Consider the following 23,847-nt stretch of genomic DNA (forward strand, 5'->3'; position numbering starts at 1 on the left):
ATTTTCTCGTTCACTTCGAATGGGAATGTAATTTGGTGCAACAGTTTTGGAAAATTATTTGACACTATCCACTTAAAGTGACCGTAAATATAAACATAGAAATAGATATAAATATAGATAGGGAAATAAGCATATATGTATATATCCTGTGACCCAACAATTCCAATTTTAGCTAAATAGCCTGGAACCATACTGCTAACCTGATAGTGACACATGTTGAAATGGTAAAATTTTGGATATATCAAGCTAAATAAAATATATTATTAAAATTATTTCACTTAGTGGCGCCTGGGTGACTCAGGTGGTTAAGCATCTGCCTTTGACTCAGGTCATGATCCCAGGGTCCTGGGATGGAGCCCTGAGTTGGGGCTCCCTGTTCAGTGGGGAGTCTGCTTCTCCCTCTCCCTCTCTCTCTGCCCCTCCCCCACTCATGCTCTCACGTTCTCTCTCTTTCTCTCTCTCTAATAAATAAAATCTTTTAAAAATTATTTCACTATTCCTTTTTACTTTTTAATGTGGCTACTAGAAAATATAAAATTACGTTGTGGCTAGCATTAAATTTCTGTTGGAGAACACTGCTTTGGAGAAAGGTATGCATATGTTCACCAAAAAGCATGTAAATAATGTTTATAATTGCTTTATTCCAAATGACTCTAATTTGGAAACAAATCAAATGTGCAACAAGAGCAGACTAAATAAATTGTGATATAATCATATGATGGAATATACACAACAATAAAAACCTATGGAAAAAATATGGATACATCTATACCATAGTTTAGAGTGAATGAAGTCAGATTATCCCCTGCGCGTGGGCGCTTGCATGTGCGCACGTGCACACACACACACATACACACACACACACACACAAACACACACAAAGCCCCAGAGTATTTACTTTCTGATTCCATTTATGTGAAAGCAAAGAACAAGCAAAACTGAATGGTAATAGAAATTTAAGGAAGGCTAACTCCGTGGACTGTTGCCTGGGAAGAGGCATGAGGAAGCTGGAAATGTAATGTACCTTAGTCTGGGTAGTGGTTACTCAGGTGGGTTTGCATTAATCAAGGAACTCTTAACTGCACGCTTAGTGTACTTTACATTTCTTATAACTGAGTAGATATCATTAAAAGGCTCCTTAATTAGCTAAGGTTTGCCAAACTGGTAATGAAATTTATTCTCCTGGGAAAGCCTAGGCTAGGATGCACAGTAGGTTCTCCTTAGGAAACTAGAGAAAGAAGAACAAATTAAACCGTAGGGAAGCAGAAGAAAAGAAATAATAAACATTAGAGCAGAAGTCAATGAAATTGAAAACAGGAAAATAGTAGAGAAAAACAACAAAGCCAAAAGCTGGCTCTTTGAAAAGATCAATAAAATTAATAAACCTCTAACCAAGCTAACCAATAAAAGAAAGAGAAAAGGCACAAATTACTAATCTAAGAAATGAGAGAAGCCATCAGTACTGATCCCATGGACATTAAAGGGTAATAAAGGAATATTATGAAAAACTCTACGGCCACAAATGTGATAACTCAGGTGAAATGGACCACTTCCCTGAAAGACATAATCTACCAAACACACACAAGGAGAAATAGATAATCTGAATAGACATATATCTATTAAAGAAATTGAATCAACAATTAATAACCTCCCAGAACACAAAATATGTTCCAAGTATTTATTATGATATTTTGGGTGTCTTCATACTTTTCGCTTTCTACTTATTTGACAACATTCTGATGACTGTCTCCCTTTTTTGAGTACACTTATGTGAGATAACTCATTCACAGTCCCTTACTTACTACTAATATTTAAATATAATTTTATATTAATCTCTGTATATAAATCATATTCTGAGATTGACACACTTCCATGGAAAGTTTAGCCCCTGAACCACTAGAAGACAACTTAGTCCTTAAATAAAGACGGTTCCAGTCTTTATTGGTATGGTTAACAAATCGATTGTAATTCTGTGTTTAAACCTCTGCTTCTGCATTCTGCTCCTCGTGCCTCACCCCCTGCCTCTGAGGGGTCTTGGAGACCCATTTTGCTTTTGCTTTGCTCCAGGATACTCTTTTGCTCACAGGAGGGACTTGGGGAATGAAGAGGAAATAGTATGTAGAGTCAAAACCCCTGAGGTGCTAGACCTTCCCTGGGCTCAGCCATTTGGCTCCTGTTAAAGGTTGCTTCTCCATCACCATTCAAGTCCTACCACAAAGCTTCATCCTCCTCTGTCCTCTAAGGACATTAGTTCTGTGACTTCCATTCTTACACTGCAATCTTATCTGTGCAATAGAGAGATTAGCTTTGCAAAATGCAGTAAACACCCTTCTTGGGAATCAAATCCAGTGTTCTGGCCATGGGACAAAAATTCTACCACTGACCCACAATGGCTGATATGACTGTCTTATTCTTAAATCACCTAATTAACATAGATTGCCTAGCTTTATGTGGTCTCCCACCCCCAAGCCTGGATTTGCACTCTCTTTTCCCAGGGGCCTTCAAAAACAGGAAAACTGTAATGACCACCACCTCACACTTGGGCCAACACAGTGCTGCATCAATATAAATCAGTTAGTTCAGAGGAAGGTGTGAAGCCACCACCTGGGTAGAACCTGTGACTAGCCAAGGGACCGAGACCCCACCTGTGAGAGAGCAGGACTGGCTGGGGCTCCCAGTCCCTTGGGGAAGGTGTGTGGATCTGATGAGGAAGCAGAGGCAGCAGGAGAGATGGCCCTGGGGCTGAACTGACATTCAGCTTTATCAAGGCAAATAGAGAAAGCCATTCAGAATTGTTCTGGAGTGTAAGATCTTATTAAATCTGTTTATTGCTACAGGGAAATAAAGCAAATGATTTTATGGTAAAATGATTATTCTGTAACCTGTGCTGTCCTGCACTGTAGCCACTAGCCCCATGTGGCTATTTAAATTTAAATTAATTATTATTAACTAAATAAAATCCAGTTTCTCAGTACTAGCCACATTTTAAATGTTCAATTACCACATGTTTCTAGTGGCCACCATATTGGAAACTGCAGACCTAGCTCATGAGGTTAGTCAGTTGCACATAAGATTTTTTATTTCAAAGTCCTGACTTCTCACTCACCATTAAATTGATTTTAGTTGATTTAGTTCATCCCTAGTATCAGCAGCTTTGGGGTCTATACTGATCACTAAGTGGTCCCTGAGCTTTGAGAGAAAGACATTCCTGTTTCCCCTGGGCTAGTAGAGAGGAACCATTCCATGCCCTGGCTACTGCAGGGCAGTGGTAAACCAGGCATGACCAGGGTCTTGCATTGATCATTCCAGCCCCAGCATTGGTTTGGTTACTCTAAAGGCTGCCTCTGCCCACAAAGGAATGCTTGTGGAAGCTCATGAGCTCTGCTTCAATGCTAACCCCTCTGCCACCCCAGCAAAGACCCCTGAAGGGTCCTGACCAGAGACTGATGGAAAATATTCTCTCATCTTCCTCTCCAACTGTGGAAGCCCATTTCAGTGTTGTCATGCACTGTAATCCAACATCTATTTTAAGTCTCACAGAACATGAATTTGGGGGCTTTGGCATACGATAGACTGGCTTGATCTTGCCTCTTCCACTAGCTCTGGCCTGTCAGTCAAATTTTGAGTTTTTTACATTTCAGCTTCCTCCTCTATAACAATAGAGATAGTATTTACTTTGAATTGCTGCAGTGAGAATTAAATTACCTATTATACTTTATGCCAATTTACATTTACAATTTAACTTCTTTTTAAAATATTTTAATGTTATTTTACATAACAGACTACCCAAATACTTTTGGAAAAGTCCAAGTATGTACCAGTAATCTATTTTTGTTGTTTGTAAGAAATCAAAAGAGGAAAATTTAATTTACCTAGAATTTGTAGACCTCCTCTTTCAGTGATGAGGGATATCTGTAGCAAACCGGCCCATACACTGCAAAAAAGTAGATAAAATCCGGTTTAAAGGAATTGTTTGAAGTCTTTGGAAGGCCACCAGTGCAGCTAGGACCCAGAGAGCCAGCAAGAGAGGTGCTCATTGGAATGAAACTAAATTTCTGCCTTTTCCCCTCAAGGCATTGGCCTGGGCAGGAATCAGAGACTGAGAAGCTGGGGAGAAAGCAGCTACTAAGAATCAGAAAAAAATAGCAACACTTTAAATAATCCATGGGAGGAAGCAAAGAGGGGGCGCTGGGAAGACCTGTAGGGCTGTCCAGCTATTTGGACTTGAGGAGTCAAGATCCTGGAGCGCCCTGGGATGTCAGCTGGATGCTTGGTAAAGGTTTCGCCCTTGTTAACCTTAAAAATAAAACTGCCAGTTATTTTACCAACAAAAATGGGTTTATTGGAGAATAGAAGAAAGTTGCAATCCACAAGCAAGCTATAGCAAAACCACTGGCAAGTCCCCCCAACAAAGAAGCAGAAAGTTATTTTATAAAGTAAAAGGGGAAGTTGGGTAGGTGTTCTAAACAAAAAGGTCTGCAGTAAACTGGGAGTTCAAAGTATAGTGGCTTTTCATTGGCTGAGTTGTGACTGTTTTGCTTTGGCTGTACTTCTGCTGGGGAAGGAAGAAAGTCTATCTTTCTACTCTTCCTCCTGCTGGGATAGTAAAGTAATAGCCACTTGCGAGGTCCTTCTCTTCCTCTTGGGTCGACCATTTAGTAGGGTGTGATACCTCCCCCTAACGAATCTCTCCACTCCAGGAGGCTGAATCTGGAGGTTTCCCGTTTCTAATTTTCACACCCTCAAGGCATTTGCAAATTTAGCTACCCACAAGGGAAGAAGCTATGAAGGCAAGCTGAGTGGGACTGAAAGAAGAGCAGTTTCAGTGGTACCATGGTGCAGAGGAAATAAATATAAATAGAAGTTCAGGACCTTCCAAAGAGAAGGAACCTCTCAGACAGCAGCCCTAAAGATCTACTGCCTCAGAATGCAGGCAAAACCAGATCTAGACTGAGACTTCCAATCAGTGCAAACAAACTGAAAGAGCTTAATCATGAGATGAATTGAGATGATTTGCCTCTGTCTCTCCCGAAAGATAACATTATCCAAAGCCTCCATAGTTTTTCACACATCAGGCCCATCATTCAATCACATTTTCCAGGGATACAAAGAAATAAGAGCAAGCAGGGGCGGGGAGCAAACAATAGAAACTGACTCACAACATGATTGAGCTATTGGACTTCTCAGATAGGAACACTAAAATATATATGTTTTAGGGTTTCAAGGACATAGATGACAAGACGGAAATTTACACTGGAGCTTAGGAATCTATTGAAAACTCAAATGGAAATCCTAGAACAGAAATATGTGATAACGAATTTTAAAAAGCAACATACGGTTTTAACAGCAGTTTGGACCCAGTTGAAGAGGAATTAGTAATTGAAAAATAGTAAGTATAAAATATCTAGTTGAAGTATGTATAAGAGCTAAAAGGAAGGGAACTTCAGAGAGGAGAGTTTTTAAAAAAGTACATGTCATGGGGCGCCTGGGTGGCTCAGTCCTTAAGCATCTGCCTTCGGCTCAGGTCATGATCCCAGGGTCCTGGGATCGAGCCCCACATCAGGCTCCCTGCTCAGCGGGAAGCCTGCTTCTCCCTCTCCCACTCCCACTGCTTGTGTTCCCTCTCTCACTGTGTCTCTCTCTGTCAAATAAATAAATAAAGTCTTTATAAAAAAAAAAGTACATGTCATGTTTTTAAAGAGCTAATGTACCTGTATTTCCATTAGGAGATGGAAATTGGATTAAAATCACTTTTGTAAAATGTGATGGTCAATTAAAAAATAACTGATGAGCTATCAAGCCAAATGTACAAGAAATCTAACAATTTCAAACAAGATTAAAAACAAAAGAACTTGTTTTGTTCTCTTTAATCAAAAGCAAACAGAAAAGTCATAGGAACATCTGGAAGAAAACAACTTATGTTATATTCATTATTAAAGGGCTAAAATACTATAATTTTCAATCTACATTTAATCCCTGACAAAATATCTTTCAAAGTAAAGGTGAAATAAAGGCCTTTCCAGATAAGCAGAATACCTTCAGAAAAGGAAATACAAAAGAGTTCCTCAGGTGGAAGTGATCCCAAGGGAAATATGGAAATGAAAGAAGGAATGAAGAGCAATGGATATGTTAAGTGTGTGAGCAAGTCAAATAAATATTACTGTCCCAAGCAATAATAATAATGTCTGTGTAATTTAAATATATTTTGAAATAAAATTAATGACAAAAACTCTAAAGGCAGGAGAGTAAATGGAATTAATATCAGTAAAGTCCTAGTGCTGCCAAATGAATTGGGGAGACCCTGGGGCCCTGGGGCCTTGATCCAGCTCATCCCAAATGTGTCGCTGAAGGTTCTTGGTCTTGTCTCAAGAAAGAATTCAAGGACTGACCTGCAACACAGCAGAAGAGTAACACAAGCAGGAAGTTTATTAAAGTGAAAAATACACTCTCAAGATAGGAGAGCAGGTGAGCTAGAGAGAGAGAAAGAGAGGGAGAGGGCTCCAGCTATGCACCCTGGGGGTTTGGTTTCAATCTTTTATTGACAGTTGTTAAATAGGGGATGGAATATTCATTAATTGGGGTGGGGATTGCTTCCAAGTAGGGTTTCTCATCTTTTCATCCTTATTTGGTCAGGGGTTTCCTGTCCTGGCACCCACCATCTTGGGCCTGCCTGGTCTGATCCAGCTTCAGTGGGGTGCTGCCAGGACAGGCCTCTGACATGACTTACTCCTTGCTGGCCTGCAGGTATCCTGTGAGAACATAACTGCCTACTCCAACACTAACATAGTCTAGAAAATATGAAAGTTCTAATTTATATTAGAGTCTTTTGTTTAGATTTTACAGAAGATATAAAAGTAAAAAAAAAATAGGTATCAGGAGGAAACTAAAAGCTGAACAATTATTTTTGTATAATTTCAACAATTTAAAAAATATAATCAATCTTGTTCTTATGTTAACCATATGTTACTGTGCTATGATTTACAAACAATACACCTATATAAAGTGTACAATTTGATGAATCTCGACAAATGTATACACCCTTATAACCGTCAACCAGACCAAACTTTATGGAACATCAACTCAGGAAGTTTCCCTCATGTAAGTTTCCAGCCATAATACTTCAAAGAAGTCACCACTCTTCTGATTTCTAGACTGTAACTCATTTTTGCCTCTTCCATCTGTTCTGGGACTTTATGTAACTGGAATCATACATGAGTAACACACAGGAACATTAAAATAACTATGTTTCAAGGGCGCCTGGGTGGTCCAGTCAGTTAAGATTTGACTCTTGATTTCTGCTCAGGTCATGATCTCAGGGTCATGATCTAGGGTTGTGAGATCGAGCCTTGCATCAGGCTCTAGGCTGGGCATAGGCCCTGTTCTCTCTCTCCCATCACTCTGCCCCTCCCCTGCTCGGTCGCTCTCAAATGAATGAATAAATTTTTTTAAAGCTGTTTTAGATATTCAAAAACGTCCTTTTGCAGAGGCATCCTTTGCTGAACATACTGTTTTGGAGGGATTTATCCATGTTATTGTGAGCATATGTCATTTGGTCATGTGTATTGCTGAATAGTAATCCGCAGAATATAAAAATATATCAGTTCCCCTGTTGATAGACATTTGCGTTGTTTCTAGTTTTTGCTTAGTATGACTAACACTGCTGTAATCATTTTGTAGAAATCTTTTTGGATGTATACATTCATTTCTCTTGGGAAATAAATAGGAGTACTATTGCTGGGTCATAGGACAGGTGTATGTTTAACTTTATGAAGAACTCCCAAAAATCTTTCCAAAGTGGTTGTGCTAGCTTACAGTCCTACTAACACCACACAGCAATATCATTACACAGTCTGTAAGGAGTTAGGAGAAGGATTAGGCAGCAATAACAACTTTCAAAATTAGTTTTTCCAAACTACCTTTCTTCATCTTCTTCCAAATCCTTTGAAAGAGGTGTGGAGATGGCCATTGTCACACCAATAAGGTTCTACTACTGGCCTATCCAAGCCTGACAGCAGAGCCACAGAGACAGTAAACCAGGGCATCCCACCCAAGTCTTAGGCTCTTAAACCCTAGATGGGAATCTGTCAGTAGTAGTAGGCAGCCAGCTAGCACCAGCTCTCAAAGTTGGCTGTTAAATCCACAGGAATCTGCCATTATTAAAAATTAAAGTAGGGGCGCCTGGGTGGCTCAGTCGTTAAGCGTCTGCCTTCAGCTCAGGTCATGATCCCAGGGTCCTGAGATCGAGCCCCACATCAGGCTCCCTGCTCTGAGGGAAGCCTGCTTCTCCCTCTCCCGCTCCCCCTGCTTGTGTTCCCTCTCTCACTGTGTCTCTCTCTGTCAAATAAATAAATAAAATCTTTAAAAAAAAATTAAAGTATATCAACTTAACAAATAAATTATATCAGGGGCGCCTGGGTGGCTCAGCTGGTTAAGCGACTGCCTTCAGCTCAGGTCATGATCCTGGAGTCCCGGGATCAAGTCCCACAGTCCCGGGATCGAGTCCCACATCGGGCTCCCTGCTCGGCAGGGAGTCAGCTTCTCCCTCTGACCCTCCCCCCTCTCATGCTCTCTCTCTCATTCTCTCTCTCTCTCAAATAAATAAATAAAATCTTAAAATAAATAAATAAATAATATCAAAAACAAAATAAATACCCAAAACACATCACTTCCTAATTATTTTACGTTTTACTATTATCTATGCTCTTGAGGTTATTTGTGTGTATTGTATTTTTTTTAATTGTGGTTAAATATGCCACAGTTGGTTAGTTACAGGAAATAATGTTGTTATGAACATGGGTGTACAAATATCTCTGAGTCCCTCCTTTCAGTTCTTTTGGGTATATACCCAAAAGTAGAATTGCTGGATTGTATGATAATTCTGTTTTTAGTTTTTTGAGGCACTGTTATACAGTTTTCCATAGGGGCCACACCATTTTACATTCCCAACAGTGCACAAGCGTCCCAATTTCTCCACATCCTTGACAACACTTGTTATTTTGTTACTTTGGTTTTTTAAATAGGAACCATCCTAATGGATATAAGGTGGTACTTATATTTATATAGTAAAAATACTATATCATATCCCAACTCTATATTCAGTGATGTCTCATTGGTAGCTTAAAATTGGCCACAGTGACAGTATTTACCCCACAGAGATAGGCAAATGCTACAAATCAGAGTTTTATCCCCTAGAGTACTTGTTGTTAGACACTTACCAACACACCAGCGAAATGGAGGCCCAGGAGGTGGGAAGCAATGTTTGTGTTTGTGTTATGTTTGTGTTGTGTTTGTGATTCTCTTCACAATCTCAGCTGCTGTGACCAAACTATTGCTTGTACTTGCCATCCATCCGCTCCATTCCATCAACTAGATTTTACTGGACTCTGTCATAGGCCATTTTCAATGGCTTTTTGGCAGCCAGGTAACTGTTGAGACCTGAGTGAAAGAATAAATAAATCTATTAGATATATAAATCAGCACCACATTGAGTATCCATATGCAAAGAGATAAATTATTTTAAGGACTTTGACAAAGTGGAAAGTAACTTGTAGAGCCAGAATGAAATGCAAAACACACATTAGCAGAGTATAATGTTGATTGAGTTTTTTTTTTTTTTAAGCAGCGCAAGAACAATAATCTACAAGTTGGGTGAAATAGGGAGTTTGAAAGGTTAAGATGACTTCTTGTTAAATGAAACCCCTACAAGTTTTCCTAATGCAAGGGAAAGAAATTCAGCATTGCATTGAGATATATTAATTATTATGGAGTGAAAAAGCAAGACATCATTATGCTAAATTTATTGGTCATTATACTCTAGTTTTTGGTCACTATGCTCTTGAGAGGGTCTAGGGGGTAAAATCTGGACAGTTCCCAAAGAGGCACAGTAAGAATCACTAGAGGCTTTGAGGTGCCTGGGTGGCTCAGTTGGTTAAGTGTGCAACTCTTGATTTTGACTCAGGTCATGATTTCAGCGTCATGAGATTGCGCCCTGCATCAGGCTTTGTGCTGGGTGTGGAGCGTACTTAAGATTCTCTCTCTCCCTCTGCTCCCCTCTCCCCCCTAAAAAAAAAAGAAAGAAAGAAAGAATCACTAGAGGCTTTAAAAAAATTGATGAAGGAAAAGCCAGAAGAATTGTTTTTATTGCAACTATCTTCAAGAAAATAAATATGTTGAGAAAATATTGTTTTGATTTTTTTCTGTACAAAAGCAAGATTGAGACTCTTGATCTTGTGGTGGTGAGTTTGAGCCCCACATTGGGTATAGAAATTACTTTAAAATTTTTGATTGGTAGTATCAGTAAAAGAGTACCCAGATATTAAAACTGGCTGGTAAGACGGGTGCCTGGGTAGGTCAGGGTTAAAGCGTCTACCTTCGACTCAGGTCATGACCCCGGGGTCCTGGGATTGAGCCATTAATCAGGATCCCTACTCAGCAGGAAGCCTGCTTCACCCTCTGCCTCTCCCCCTGCTCATGCCCCATCTCTTGCTCTGTTGCTCTCTTTCTCTCTCTCAGATAAATAAATAAAAGCTTAAAAAAAAACTGGTAAGAGAGGGGTTCTCCACTGATAGAGATTTAGGGAGAAACAGGCAGCCTTGTGTTGTGTATGGCAGGCCCTCAGAAGGCAGAGCTTTCTCAGGGTCTGTAGTGACCAACATTCTAATTCTGTGATTACAACTTGAGACATGGAACCCTGAGTCCTTCCCATGGCACTATTGTTGATGTCCCAGTGACTTCGGATTTGAGCTCTGGTATCTCAAACTTTGTTTCTGCCTTCATGACTCTCAAAACCTGTGGGTGATAAAAAGGCTTTCTGATTTCTGAAGGAACATGCCCAAGAAACTTCATCTCAACTCTAAGAATAAAAATACTCAAGTCTTGGGGCATCTGAATGGTTCAGTCAGTTAAGTGACTGACTCGATTTTGGCTCAGGTCATGACCTCAGGGTCATGGGATTGAGGCCCATGTTGGACGCTGTGCTCTGCACAGAGTCTGCTTGAGGTTCTCTTTCTCCCCCTTCCTCTGCCCCTCCCCCGACTCATGTGCGTATGCGTGCATGCGTGTGCTCTCTCTGAATAAAGAAATAAAATCTTAAAAAAAAATACTCTTACTCCAGTTTAAAGCCCATTTGACTTCATTTGTTTTTCTTTTTTTGAGATTTTATTTGTTTGAGGGAAGGGTAGGGGAGCACAGAGGGAGAGTGAGAGGAGAAGCAGACTCCCCGCTGAGCAGAGAGCCTGATGTGGGACTCCATTCCAGGACCCTGAGAACATGACCTGAGCGAAGGCACACTTAACCGACTGAGCTACCCAGGTGCCCCTCGTTTGTTTATTTCATTGTTTACTTGTTTGTTTGTTTTAACCTAAAAGACCTCTGGACCCTCCTGTTTCTCCTCATAGCACCATCTCCCCCTACTTGCTGTATCCTTCCTCCAACCCAATGGGTCATCAGGGCCCTCATGGCTCTTCAAGGGGGCACGTTGTAGGTTTCATTCTTTACCTCTTGGTAGGTTCCCCCCCTCCTTTATGCTCCTAAGGGATCCTATTTAGTAATCTAACTTTATAAACCATATTTTTGTTTTGATTCCTCTAGGTAGCTTTGGAGGAAAGCCTGGACATTGTGGAGACCCAGACACATTTCTCTTCCATCTTTCCTTTTAAAGGAAGCAGGAAGAGGGTTCTTCATGAGAAAATGCTCCAACTAAAAGCTGGAATGCAGCAGCCCCTAGAGAGGGGACCTGCTGAGAGGAGAGTGGATGGGCAGCAGACTCAGCCTGAGGAGGCAGGGTCAGCCTCTGTGTCCCACAGCAGGTAAGAGATTCCACTGTCAGAATTAAATCAGGGCTCTCACAGCAGCTTCGGGGTCTGCATCCAGGCTCTGTAGTTTAATTATAGGGCTTTCTCATAAGACATTCCTGGAAATTCTTTAGAGAAAAACCTAGAGTGTTTTTATTATCAGTTACTTTTATATTCAGAGAAATTTGGTTTTATTCTAAATAACAATGCATATACTCACCAAATATATCATCTTCATGGTGTTTGGCATTTCATAGAACTCTGCCAGTCACATTAGTAATGTCTCTTTTCTGCATTGATGAGAGCACCTAAGAATCTCCTGTTACCTCAGGAGATTTCAGGACAATCAGATTGTCCCTTGTTTCTGGAATGGCAATTTTGACAAGCTCAGTTCTTAAAATAAGCTTACAAAATTGCCAAGTAACAGCCTGTTGGCTACATTTATCACTGTTTTTAATGGCTGTTTGCTTACAACTTTTTGAAGGCATTAATATGGAGTTAATCCATTATACATTTACCTGTGAACACCAGTTACTGACATACCACATCATAACTCACTTGCTTAGAAGTTGGGGCACACCTCTGAAGGTGATAAAATTCTGCTTCATGCTCCACTGGGTCACTGTCAATATGTACCACTTAAATTTCACTGACCCAGAGCAGAATGTTAGAGCTAAAATAATCTTAGAATCAGTTCATTTTCTTTCCTCATTTCTGACCAGAAAACATTCAGGCCCAAAGATACAGTTGCTTGATCAAAGTTGCAGCCTTTGGCAGAAGTAATATTAGAATCTTGGACTCTTAATCCACAAAGCCTACACCCGCTTTGTCAAATACATTTAAAAAATTTTATATTCAGGGGCGCCTGGGTGGCTCAGTCGTTAAGCATCTGCCTTCGGCTCAGGTCATGATCCCAGGGTCCTGGGATCGAGCCCCACGTCGGGGATCCCTGCTCGGCAGGAAGCCTGCTTCTCCCTCTCCCACTTCCCCTGCTTGTGTTCCCTCTCTCACTGTCTCTGTCAAATAAATAAATAAAATCTTTTAAAAAAATTTATATTCATATGAATATCCCTTTTAAAAAAAAAAAGACTGTTTTTAGAGCAGTTTTAAATTCAGAACAAAATTGAATGGAAGCTACAAAGTTTCCCGGTATCCCCTGTCCCTGCCCCATCCATGCCCATGCATAGCCTCCGCCCCCGATATCAACATGCTGTCCCAGAGTGGTATATTTGTTACAATCAATGAACGTACATCAACACATCATTATCACTCAAAGTCCATAGTTTACATTAGGATTCATTCTTGGTGTTGTACATTCTTTTATATTTTTGACAAAAGTATAATGATACGTATCCACCATTATAGTAATATATAGAATGACTCTTCATTGCCCTAAAAAATACTCTGTGCTCTGCCTACTCATTTCTCCTTCCTTTTTAATCCCTGGCAACCACTGATCTTTTTACTGTCTGTACAGTTTTGCCTTTTCCAGAATGTTGCAATCATACACTAGGTAGCGTTTTCAGATGGTTTCTTTCATTTAGTAATAAACATTTAAGTTTCCTTCATGTCTTCTCATTCTTGATTGCTCCTTTTTCTTTAGTGTTAAATAATATTACATTTTCTGATGTACCAGTTTATAAATTCACCTACTGAAGGACATCTTGGTTGCTGCCAAAATTTTGGCAATTATGAATAAAGCTGCTACAAGCGTTGTGTGCAGATTTTTATGTAGATGTAAATTTTCAGCTCATTTGAGTAAATAGTGAGAAACACAATTGCTGGATCATAAGATAACAGCATGTTTAGTTTTTTTTTTTCCCCTTAAGATTTATTTATTTATTTTTGAGAGAGTGAGAAAGAGAGAGAGAGTACATGAGAGCGGGGAGGGTTAGAGGGAGAAGCAGGCCCCTCGCCAAGCAGGGAGCCCAATGCGGAACTCGATCCCAGGACTCCAGGATCATGACCTGAGCCGAAGGCAGTCGCTTAACCAACTGAGCCACCCAGGCGCCCGCATGTTTAGTTTTGTAAGAAACCGCAAAACTGTCTTCCCAAGTGGCTGTAGCATTCTGCATTCCCACCAACAATGATGAGGGAATCTGTTGCTCCACATCCTCACTAGTATACGGTGTTATCAATGTTCTAGATTTTTAGCATTCTAATGTGGTATCTCGTTTTAATTTGCAATTCCATAATGACCTATGATGTTGAGCATCTTTTCATATGCTTATTTGCCATTTGTGTATCTTCTTTGATGTCTGCTCAGGTCTTTTTCCCATTATTTGATTGGATTGTTCATTTTCTTTATTTAAAAGATTTTATTTATTTATTTGAGAGAGAGAGAGAAAACATGAGGTGGGGAGGGGCAGAGGGAGAAGGAGAAGGAGGATCCTCGGCTCCCCGCTGAGCAAGGAGCCCAACGCAGGGCTCAATCCCAGGACTCTGAGGTCATGACCTGAGCCAAACGCAGATGCTTAACTGACTGAGCCACCCAGGTGCCCCATTCATTTTCTTTTTGTTGAGTTTGGGGGGTTCTTTGTATATTTTTGCTAATAGTCCTTTATCAGATATGTCTTTTGTAAATATTTTCTCCGTGTTTGTGATTCTTATGCTCTTGACCATGTCTTTTGCAGAGCCAAAGTTTTTAATTATAATCAAGTCCAGATTATTGTTTCTTCTATGGATTGTGCTTTTGGTATTTGTATCTAAAAAGTCTTCACCAAACTCAAGATCATTTAAACTTTCTGCTTTTTTATCTTCTAGGAGGTTTATATTATGTGTTTAACATTTAGGTCTGTGATGTATTTTGAGCTAATTTTTGTGTTACCTTTGCTCCTCTCTCAAAGATCAACTATATTTTTGTGGGTCTGTTTCTAGGCTGTCTATTCTGTTCCATTGGTTTGTTCATTCTTTTACCAATATCACACTTTCTTGATTACTAATAACTTTATAATAAGTCTTGAAGTCAGTAGTGTCAGTCCTCTGAATTTGTTCTTCTCTTTGGCTATTCTGGTTCTTTTGCCTCTCCATAAACCTTAGAATTGGTTTATCAATATCCACAAAATAACTTGCTGGGATTTTGATTGGGATTGCTTTGAATCTTTGCATGAAGTTGGGAAGAACTGACGTCTGACAATATTGGATCTTCCTACCCATGAACATGGAATATCTCTCCACTTACTTAGTTCTTTTTACTTTTCTTTCATCGGTGTTTTGTCATTTTCCTTATATAGATCTTGTACATATTTTGCTAGATTTTTAAATAAGTATGCCATTTGGGAGATGCTAATGTAAATGGTATTGTTTTCAGTTTCAAATTCCACTTGATCATTGCTGGTAGATAAGAAAGCAACTGATTTTTGTATATTAACCTTATATTCTGCAACCTGACTTCTTAATCACTTTATAGTTCCAAGAGTTTTTTGTCAATCCTTTCAGATTTTCTGCATAGACAATTGTGTCATTTGCAAACAAAGACAGTTTTATTTCTTCCTTTCCGATCTATAAACCTTTTATTTCCTTTTTGTGTGTGTCTTATTGCATAATCTAGGATTTCCAATGTAATGTTTAAAAGGAGTAGTGAGAGGGGACACTCTCACCTTGTTTCTGATCTGAGTGTAAAACTTCTAGTTTCTTACTACTAAGTATGATGCTAGCTGTATGTTTTTTGTAAATTTTTTTTATCAAGTTGAGGAAATTTTCCCCTGTATTCCTAGTTTGCCAAAAGGTTTTCTTTTTTTTTTTTTTCAATCATGAATGGGTGTTGGATTTTGTCAAATGCTTTTTCTGCATCTATTATGTGATTTTTCTTCATTAGCCTGTTGATGTGATGAATTACATCAATTGATTTTCAAATATGGAAATCAGCTCTACATTATCTGGAATAAATCTCACTTGGTGTGTTGTATAATTCATTTTATACATTGTTGGATTCAATTTACTAATGTTTTGCTGAAGATTTTTGTGTCTGTGTTCATGAGAGATATTGTTCTATAAGGGTTTTTTTTCTTCATCTGGTTTTGATATTAGGGCAATGTTAACCTCATAGAATGAGTTGGAAAGTACCTCCTCTGCTTCTATCTTCTGTAGAAAGACTGTAGAGAATTGGTATAATATTTTTCTTTTTTTTTTTTTTTAAAGATTTTATTTATTTATTTATTTGACACAGAGAGAGAGACAGCAAGAGAAGGAACACAAGCAGGGGGAGAGGGAGAGGGAGAAGCAGGCTTCCCGCGGAGCAGGGAGCCCGATGCGGGGCTCGATCCCAGGACCCTGGGATCATGACCTGAGCCGAGGGCAGACGCTTAACGACTGAGCCACCCAGGCGCCCCGGTATAATATTTTTCTTAAACATTTGGTAGAATTTACTGTGAACTCATCTGGACCTGGTGCTTTCTGTTTTGGAAGGTTATTAATTATTTTTTTAAATTTTTATTTATTTTTTAAAGTAAGCTCCATACCCAGCATGGAGTCCAACGTGGGGCTTGAACTCACAACCCTGAGATCAACACCTGAGCTAAGATCAAGAGTCCGATGCTTAACCGACTGAGCCACCCAGGCATCCCGGGAAGGTTAATAATTATTGATTCAGTGTCTCTAATAGACATAGGTCTATTCAGATTGTTTATTTCTTCCTGTGTGCACTTTGGCAGATTGTGTTTTTCAAGGAACTGGACCATTTCATCTAGGTTTTCAAATTTGTGGGCATAGAGTTGTTCGTAGTATTTCTTTATTATCCTTTTAGTGTCCATCAGCTCTATAGTGATCCTCTCTTTTATTTCTGGTATTAGTAATTTGTGTCTTCTCTCTTTTTTTCTTAGTCTGGCTAGAGGCTTATTGATTTTATTGACCTTTTCAAATAACCATATTTTTTAAATGAAATTACCTTAAAAAAATTTTTTTTGAGAGAGAGCATGCATGAGCAGGGTGTGGGGGTAGGGGCAGAAGGAGGGGGAGAGAGAGAGAATCTTAGGCAGGTTCCATGCTCAGAGTGGAGCCCAATGCAAGGCTCAATCTCATGACCCTGAGATCATGACCTGAACCGAAATCAAGAGTCAGATGTTTAACTGACTGAGCTACCCAGGCGCCCCTACCTAAATACATTTTAACTGTCATTGTGATAAATATTATTTATTATTGGGAAACTGGCTGAGAATAAATAATAGACCTATTAGAATCCAGAATAATAAATATATTCCAGAAAAAGGCCTTGTCTTAAAAGTAGAATAGCCTTGTTTATCTCGAGACCCCTGAAACTCAGAGCAAGAGGATACTGATGGTACTGATAGTGAGAGTTTGGAGCCAAAATTTTTTAATAATGGTTTTTCCACCAACTAATGATGGGAGCTCAGGTATATTTCTCCCCATTCCAGCTTTATTGAGATATTATTCACACATATCAGATATAGTTCTTACTCTTTGTGGGTCTCAGTGTCTTCATCTGTAAGATAAGATGAGGCCCCTTCCTGCACTAGTATTTTCTACATCTTGATGGACTGGGACGTTAAAAGGTCTATTAACTTAGTAGTTGCAGCCAGGACCAAGCCGTGGCCCCTGATGCACAGCTATGTCCATGTGTGTGCGTGCATGTATGTATATTTTGCAAGAAACACTGTGCCAACATTATATCCTGAGATCTCAGAGCTAAAGAACAGATGGGAGGAGCATCTTCTTGGTTGGAAAAAAAGAGTTCTTACTCTTAGGGGAGAAGTGATGGGGGGTAACCAAAGTTGTTGTGAAAGAAGTTACAGGAAATTAAGTGTCAAAAATCTAGAAATAGCAAGACTGAAACCACTAGATCAATAAAATATTAGTCAGAGTTTTTTGTGCACATAAAAATAGTTTATACCTGGGAGCTCTCAAATTGACAGTGGAATGAGGCTCAGAGATATATTGTTATAAGACAGCTTATATAGTGAGAATGCAGAGGTTGTCTGTTAGTTTCAATGACTGATTATATCATTAGAGTTTTCCTAATGATTGAGGGTTGGTTAAAAGTTACCACCTCATGCCAATTTGGGGGGACAGCTTGAATTCTTCATCCATGATTTTCAGAGACATATGCAAGAAGTGACCCAAGGTAATATTTACTTTTTTTGCAGAATAAGCCAAGTTAAGTTTGGATTCAGTAATTTTCCTAAAAGCATAATCAAAGTATCATTGTCCTTATCTATTTTAAAACCTGTGTTGTTATATATAGAAGCCCAGTCTCCATCATTTGAATCAAACCAAAGTGTGTGATTATAGAATGAGTCTAGAACATGCCTTAAAATAGGTCCAGTACCATGTCTGTACAAAGTTTTCTATGTATAGGGACAGATTCCCAGAAATGAAGTTTGCAGTGGTTATGGGCTATCCTATGGCTTTCAAGCTTCCTCCCAGTACCAGATTAGTTGGCCATAAGTATTAGTTAAATGGCCAAGAGATGGTTACCAAACCTTTTTGTAAAGTCATTTTCCTGTCATCCAAGCATGTATAGGAGCAGGTTCTAATATTAACTGGAGTCTTCCTGAGCATGTAAGTGGGTACATAACCAACAATCATTTTGCTTAGTAAAGGAGGGTATGCATTGAATGGTAGGCCTTAGTGGGGAGAGAAAATCCCTAACAGAAAAAGGAACATGACTGTGAATGTTTTGTGTCAGTTTGTAAAGCAGTAATATCACATTAATTGTTATAAAAATGAGTCCTGGAAAAAGATAAGGGATCTAGCAGAATCTTTTTCTGTGGTCTTCGGTGTAAGCTATCCAATTTGCCTTGTTTTCTGCTTCGAGGGAAGTTTTGTTTGTTTTTCCTGAAAATCCTTAATTTTAAGTTAGCCATAGGTTGACAAGCCCAAGAATTGAGGAGCAGGGGGGTTCTCTTTAGTAGAGAGACACGGACCCAAAGTTCAATACCCTATAATTTAACTGCTGTGTGAAAAAATAGAGCCTGGTAGAGCCCTTTTCATCGAGGTATAAGTGTTATTTTTCACTGATATCTCTTTCAGAACACACAGCCTCTAGGTTCCAGTGTAGGAAGTATGAAGTTTTCATCTATTGAATATAAGCTTTTGAACATTGCATCCATACTTTAAAGTATTGTGTCGTAATAGAATTTACCAGAGCAGGATGTGCATGGGGTTCTATCATCAAAGGCATGAGTTGCCTGGTGATAAATTCATAAGGTGTTAATTTATGTTTCCCAAAAGGTGTCGACTTCTTTGTCTTAAGGGCTAAGGGTAACACTTTAGGCCAAGGTACTCCTGTGGTTTCAGTCACTTTTGCCAGTTTTAATCTTAGAATATCATTGGTACATTCAACCTCCCCTAAAGACCGAGGATGATAGAGACAATGATAGTGCCATAATGTTGGAATAACCTTGTTTAATTGTTTTATAATCTGTCCAGTTAAAGTGAGCCCTTTATCACTTGAAATTTCATTTGAGATTCCCCAAAATGGAAAACATTTTCTAGTAATTTCTCTGCTACTGTGGTGTCATAAGCTTGCCCACATGGGAATGCTTGTACCCATATAGAAAATAAACATACCACCACAAGTACATATTGATAGCCCATAGAAGGAGAGAATTGAAAAAGTATAATTGAAAATGTTCAAATGGTCCAGATATGGGGGAGCAGCCCCTAGGGTTAGTTTAATGATTTTACCCAGGTTATATGATTGACAGGTTAAACATTAATTATAAACTCATCATGCTAGTTGAGAGCAATCACCCACGATTATTTTTTCATAATTTGAGACATTTAGTCAGTTCCATGGTGGGTAGTCACTTGAAGCGCTTGCAAGAGTGGTAACTGAAGGATTCAGGAAGGACCCTCCAGTCACATGTGCCTTCCAAAGTCCTCTTCTTATGATAAATTTGCATCCTTCTTGGTGCCACTTTTGTGATACAATTTTTTGCCTGTTACACAAATTGTCTTAAGTAATCGGATTTGTATGTACAGTGGGCCATAGATTGCGGAAATTCAGGAAAATGCCTTTATCAAAAGGTTTAATATCTATCCCTTGGCCATTTTATGGAGTTTATTTAAAGTTTTGGTACATTAGGAATCTCTTGAGTAGGAGCCTTAGCATGAAAGTTAACCATTGCATTTCCCTGGTATTCAGGGTCTGATGGGAGGGTATGAGCCTCAATTTCTATGATAACAACTTATGAGGATAATAATAATGTAGAGAGGAGGTCAGCAACCTGAGCTTCTATTTTATAGGTGTACCACTTGATTTTGAAAATCTTTCTTTCCAGGGGCAGTTGGCTGGCTCAGTGTTGGGGGTTGTGGGTTTGAGCCCCACGTTGGGTGTAGAGATTACTTGGAAGGAAAAAAAAAATCTTTGTTTTCAGAGCATACCAAAGTCATGAACTACTCTGAAGGCATACCTGCTATTGGTGTAAATATTTACCGTTTTTTCTTTTGTCAGTTTACAGGCTCCAATGAGAGCGAACAACTCTGCAGGTTGGGCTGAATTAAGTAAAGAAAGGGCTCCTCTTCCTAAAAACTCATGTTGTTGAGTGACGGCTTGATATTTCCTTCAGAATTTTTGGCAGAGGAGACATCAACGCAGAGTACTAAATCTGGATTGGCTAATGGGGTTTCTTGTAAATCTAACCTAGGAATTTGATTTGAGGAGACCTAGTCAACAGTTATGAGTCTCTCCTCTGTTAGGAGGGTAGCAGAATTTAAAGAGTTGCAGGAATCCAGCTCCCTGCTCAGCGAGGAGCCTGCTTCTTTCTCCCTCTCCCACTGCCACTCCCCCTGCTTGTGCTCTCTCTCTCAAATAAAAAAAATCTTAAAAAAAAAAAAAAAAAAGAAATGCAGGAAAGAATACTGAGGAGGCAAGAGTAGAATCTCACAAAATGTTGTCTACTAGCTGAGAAATGGTGTGTATGCTCAGTGTTTGGCAAACTTTCTACAGCGTAAGGAACCTGTAAATTTAATTCATTTCCCTGAACAATTTGGGTATGTCCTGGCCTTTGGATGCAACTGTAAGCAATAATAGGCTGTAGACCTATTTTTCCCCTCATTTTTTTGAGTAAGGACTCCCCAAACATGATTATTACCTTCCTGAACAAACAACATAAAGGTTTAGGATAGTCAGGAAGTCCCAAGGCAGGATTCTGTAAAGCCCATTTAACTTCAGTAAATGCTTCCTCATGTTTGTTTTCCAAAGAAGAGGTTCTTGAGTGTTGTGCATAGAGTGGAGAAGCTAACTAGGCAATGTCAGGGGCCCAGGATTGACAATATCCTGCAAGTCTGAGGACATTCCCATTTCATAGAGCTCCCCAAGTGAGTAGAGGATCTTTCTTAGGGGCAAGGGTTTTCTGCATCAATGGAAAATGCATAGGATCCCTGAGAGGACATTTAGGGCAGGAACACAGTGAGAGATGAGTGGAGGTTTGTAAGGATTCTGTTTCCCATAATTGGAAAAAATGTTTACTGAGATCCTCTTTTGGGTTTGGCTGTGTACATAAAATGACTAAAATACTCCCAGCTCTGCAAGAGCTCTTAGTCTAGGAACCGGCAGCTGCCTATGATATGAGAAATGTTGGTCAGAAATATGAATAAAGTATAGCATGGTCTAAAAGGTTCAAATAGGATCTGATGCTACCTGGGGAAAGACTTGTCATGATCCCCATTCTGGCTCCTTCTAACGCCTGGATTACCTGTCCTAGACCAGTACCTTGGGGCCTCAGGCATATTTCAGCTTCTCAGGAAACAACTAGCCCTTGTGATCCCTGCTGGCTCAAAGTCTCCAAGGGAAGCTGGTGAAATCGGAAGCCATGGGGTCCACTCTGGCACAGCTACAGAAGCACAGAGGATGTCAAGTTGGTCGGATGCATTCACCATTACCAGTTATGAGTGATGATCTGTCCTCTTTCTGATAAGACAAATGCTTTACTGGCATTGCTCTACTCATCCCAACATTTAAAATAAAGTTCAATCCTGATCACATTTCTAAAAAGGCAAAGTAGTCATTTTACCCTCACTTTGCAGATGAAGAAACTGAGGCACAAAGTAGACAATGACTTCCCAAGTTTGCAGCGGGAAGGTAGAACACACTGGGGCTACAATCTGGGCCTGTTGCTCCCTGCTCCAGCCAGCCAGCCACGTTGCCTCTCTCAGGAACAAGATGACCCAAAACCTCCTCTTCCACTCTCCTCTGTAACAAATAGTCGTCATGTTGGCCAGGATATTATGGGACACTAAATTAGTTCACATCATTTTTTGGAGATCATTTTTCAGATCATTCTTCTGAACTCTATGAGCAAAACACTGTGCTGGTTCATTACACGGGAGCATATAGAAGTGGCAGAATACAGTGGTTAAATTAAAGGAGCTTGAAGATGTCCCACCAGTGGAGCCTTGGCTCTCTACAGGAAAGACGCAGATAGGTCCATCCTGGTGAGAGAAGAATGCTGCTGCCTAGAACAGTGGTTTTTTTTCTCACACGATGGTTTTCCTTTCAACTTTCCAGTTAACGCCTGGCTTTGTTTACTGCATTGAGATGGTTTATAAACTGAAGAGAGCGACCGAGAGCAGATTTTAAAGCAGAACTAGAGAAGAAAGTCTGGTTCCATTTTCAGAACTATGGGGCTGGGGAAAGACACGTTTAGAAGGGGTCTTCCAAGCAGAAGAAAGCTTTGTTTCCCTTCCTTCATTCCCTTTACCACATTCGGGTCATGAAACATGTGCTATATAATTCAGTGTAGGGGATTTTGTGGTGAAGTTCTCTTAAGTGCCTTCTGCTGAAGTACCATACCCTATCATGATGTCACCTCTTTCCCTACTTACTGTTTCTTTCCCACTTTAGGAAATACCATTCCTTGATCCAGGATCAGGCTCGAGAGTTGACCCACCTGAGGCAAAAGATGAGGATGGGGAGGGCTTTCTCTTCCCTTCTCATCCAGCATGTCAGGAATACGGTGAGAGCCTTTGAGGAGCTCCTTAGCAGCAGCAGAGTTGACCGCTACATGGAACAGCACTTCCGTGAGCAGCTGACCAAGGGGAGCCAACTGGCAGAGAGCCTTACTAGCAAATTCAGCACAGGTAAGCTGGCCCCAGGGCTCAGGAGGACCTTCAGTTCCTCCCAAGGACCCAAGGCTCAGACAAGCCCACATTCACCTACAAGTGATTTTTCAATCCGACGTCCTGCTTTGTAGTCACCATCTTGGAACCACGGTGGAGTCAGGACTGGCTGGTGAGGAACTATGAGGAGAAGCACACAGGAATGGGGATGCCAGGATGATGACCAGCTCCTTTATCTCTCAGGGAATATGGTCGCTAGGGCAAAAGGCATCTCTGGGGGAGTGATAGCATTTCTCTGAAACTAATGGGGGCAGGTGGTTGCTGTGAACAGAGCCCTGAATTAGGATCTGGAGACCCTGGCCCTAGCCTGTATGTGTTTGTCACTAGCTCTGGCCACGTTCATGCGTCTCTTGATTTCTGTTTCCTCACCTAAAAAAAATTAGGTCAAATAATACCGGCATGATTGTTCTAAGGATCAAATCAACAATATTAATCAGTGCATTTCAAAAAAATGATAAAAGAATCATGCTGATTTGGGCATGGTTTAGACACTGTATATACTACTACTGGTGGTGGGAAAGTTAGTTATTTCAGGTGCCTTTTTCATAGAATATTCCCTAGAGCACCTGAGGGCACATAGTAAGAGCAGGCTTGAGGCCACTCTGTGGCCTACCTCAGAGGTAGGACAGGGAGGCCTGTCACCTCTACAGAGACAGGAGTAGGTTCTGCATGAAAGCTGTGACAAGGGCACACAGATGTGGGACCGGGAACCAGCTTTGTGGCAGGACTTGGAGGCTCCGGTTGAGACAAGTGTCTCATGGCCTGTAGGAAAAGAGACATTTTTAGCTTTTGACTCTGACCCAGGACAGAGCAAGTAGAGATGATGATCTCTGTCGCGGGCTCAGGAAAGCCTGCCAGGCAAGTTCTCCAAAGTCTCAATCCAACGTCTCCTGAGAAAATTCAGAGCATCCTGGACTGGAAAATCAAGCAGTCACATCTGATCCCAGAGAAAATTCAGTGTCAATCTGTAATCTGG

The 23,847-nt window shown here is 40.2% G+C and overlaps 1 protein-coding gene across 2 annotated transcripts in view; it reads left to right on the forward strand.

Moving 5' to 3' along the window:
- Positions 1-23,847, forward strand: part of LOC112813266 (myomegalin) — a 45,249-nt gene that overhangs the window by 12,144 nt on the left and 9,258 nt on the right. For both annotated transcript variants that reach the window (XM_025858309.2, XM_025858308.2), the window contains exons 2-3: positions 11,590-11,807; positions 22,597-22,832. In XM_025858309.2, the coding sequence (XP_025714094.1) occupies positions 11,689-11,807; positions 22,597-22,832 (355 nt within the window). In that variant the 5' untranslated portion in view covers positions 11,590-11,688. The remainder of the gene's footprint in view (positions 1-11,589; positions 11,808-22,596; positions 22,833-23,847) is intronic.

The sequence above is a fragment of the Callorhinus ursinus genome, unplaced genomic scaffold (genome assembly GCF_003265705.2).
Source record: "Callorhinus ursinus isolate GAN/ISIS: 27379988/994484 unplaced genomic scaffold, GSC_fseal_2.0 scaffold90, whole genome shotgun sequence".
NCBI lineage: Eukaryota > Metazoa > Chordata > Mammalia > Carnivora > Otariidae > Callorhinus > Callorhinus ursinus.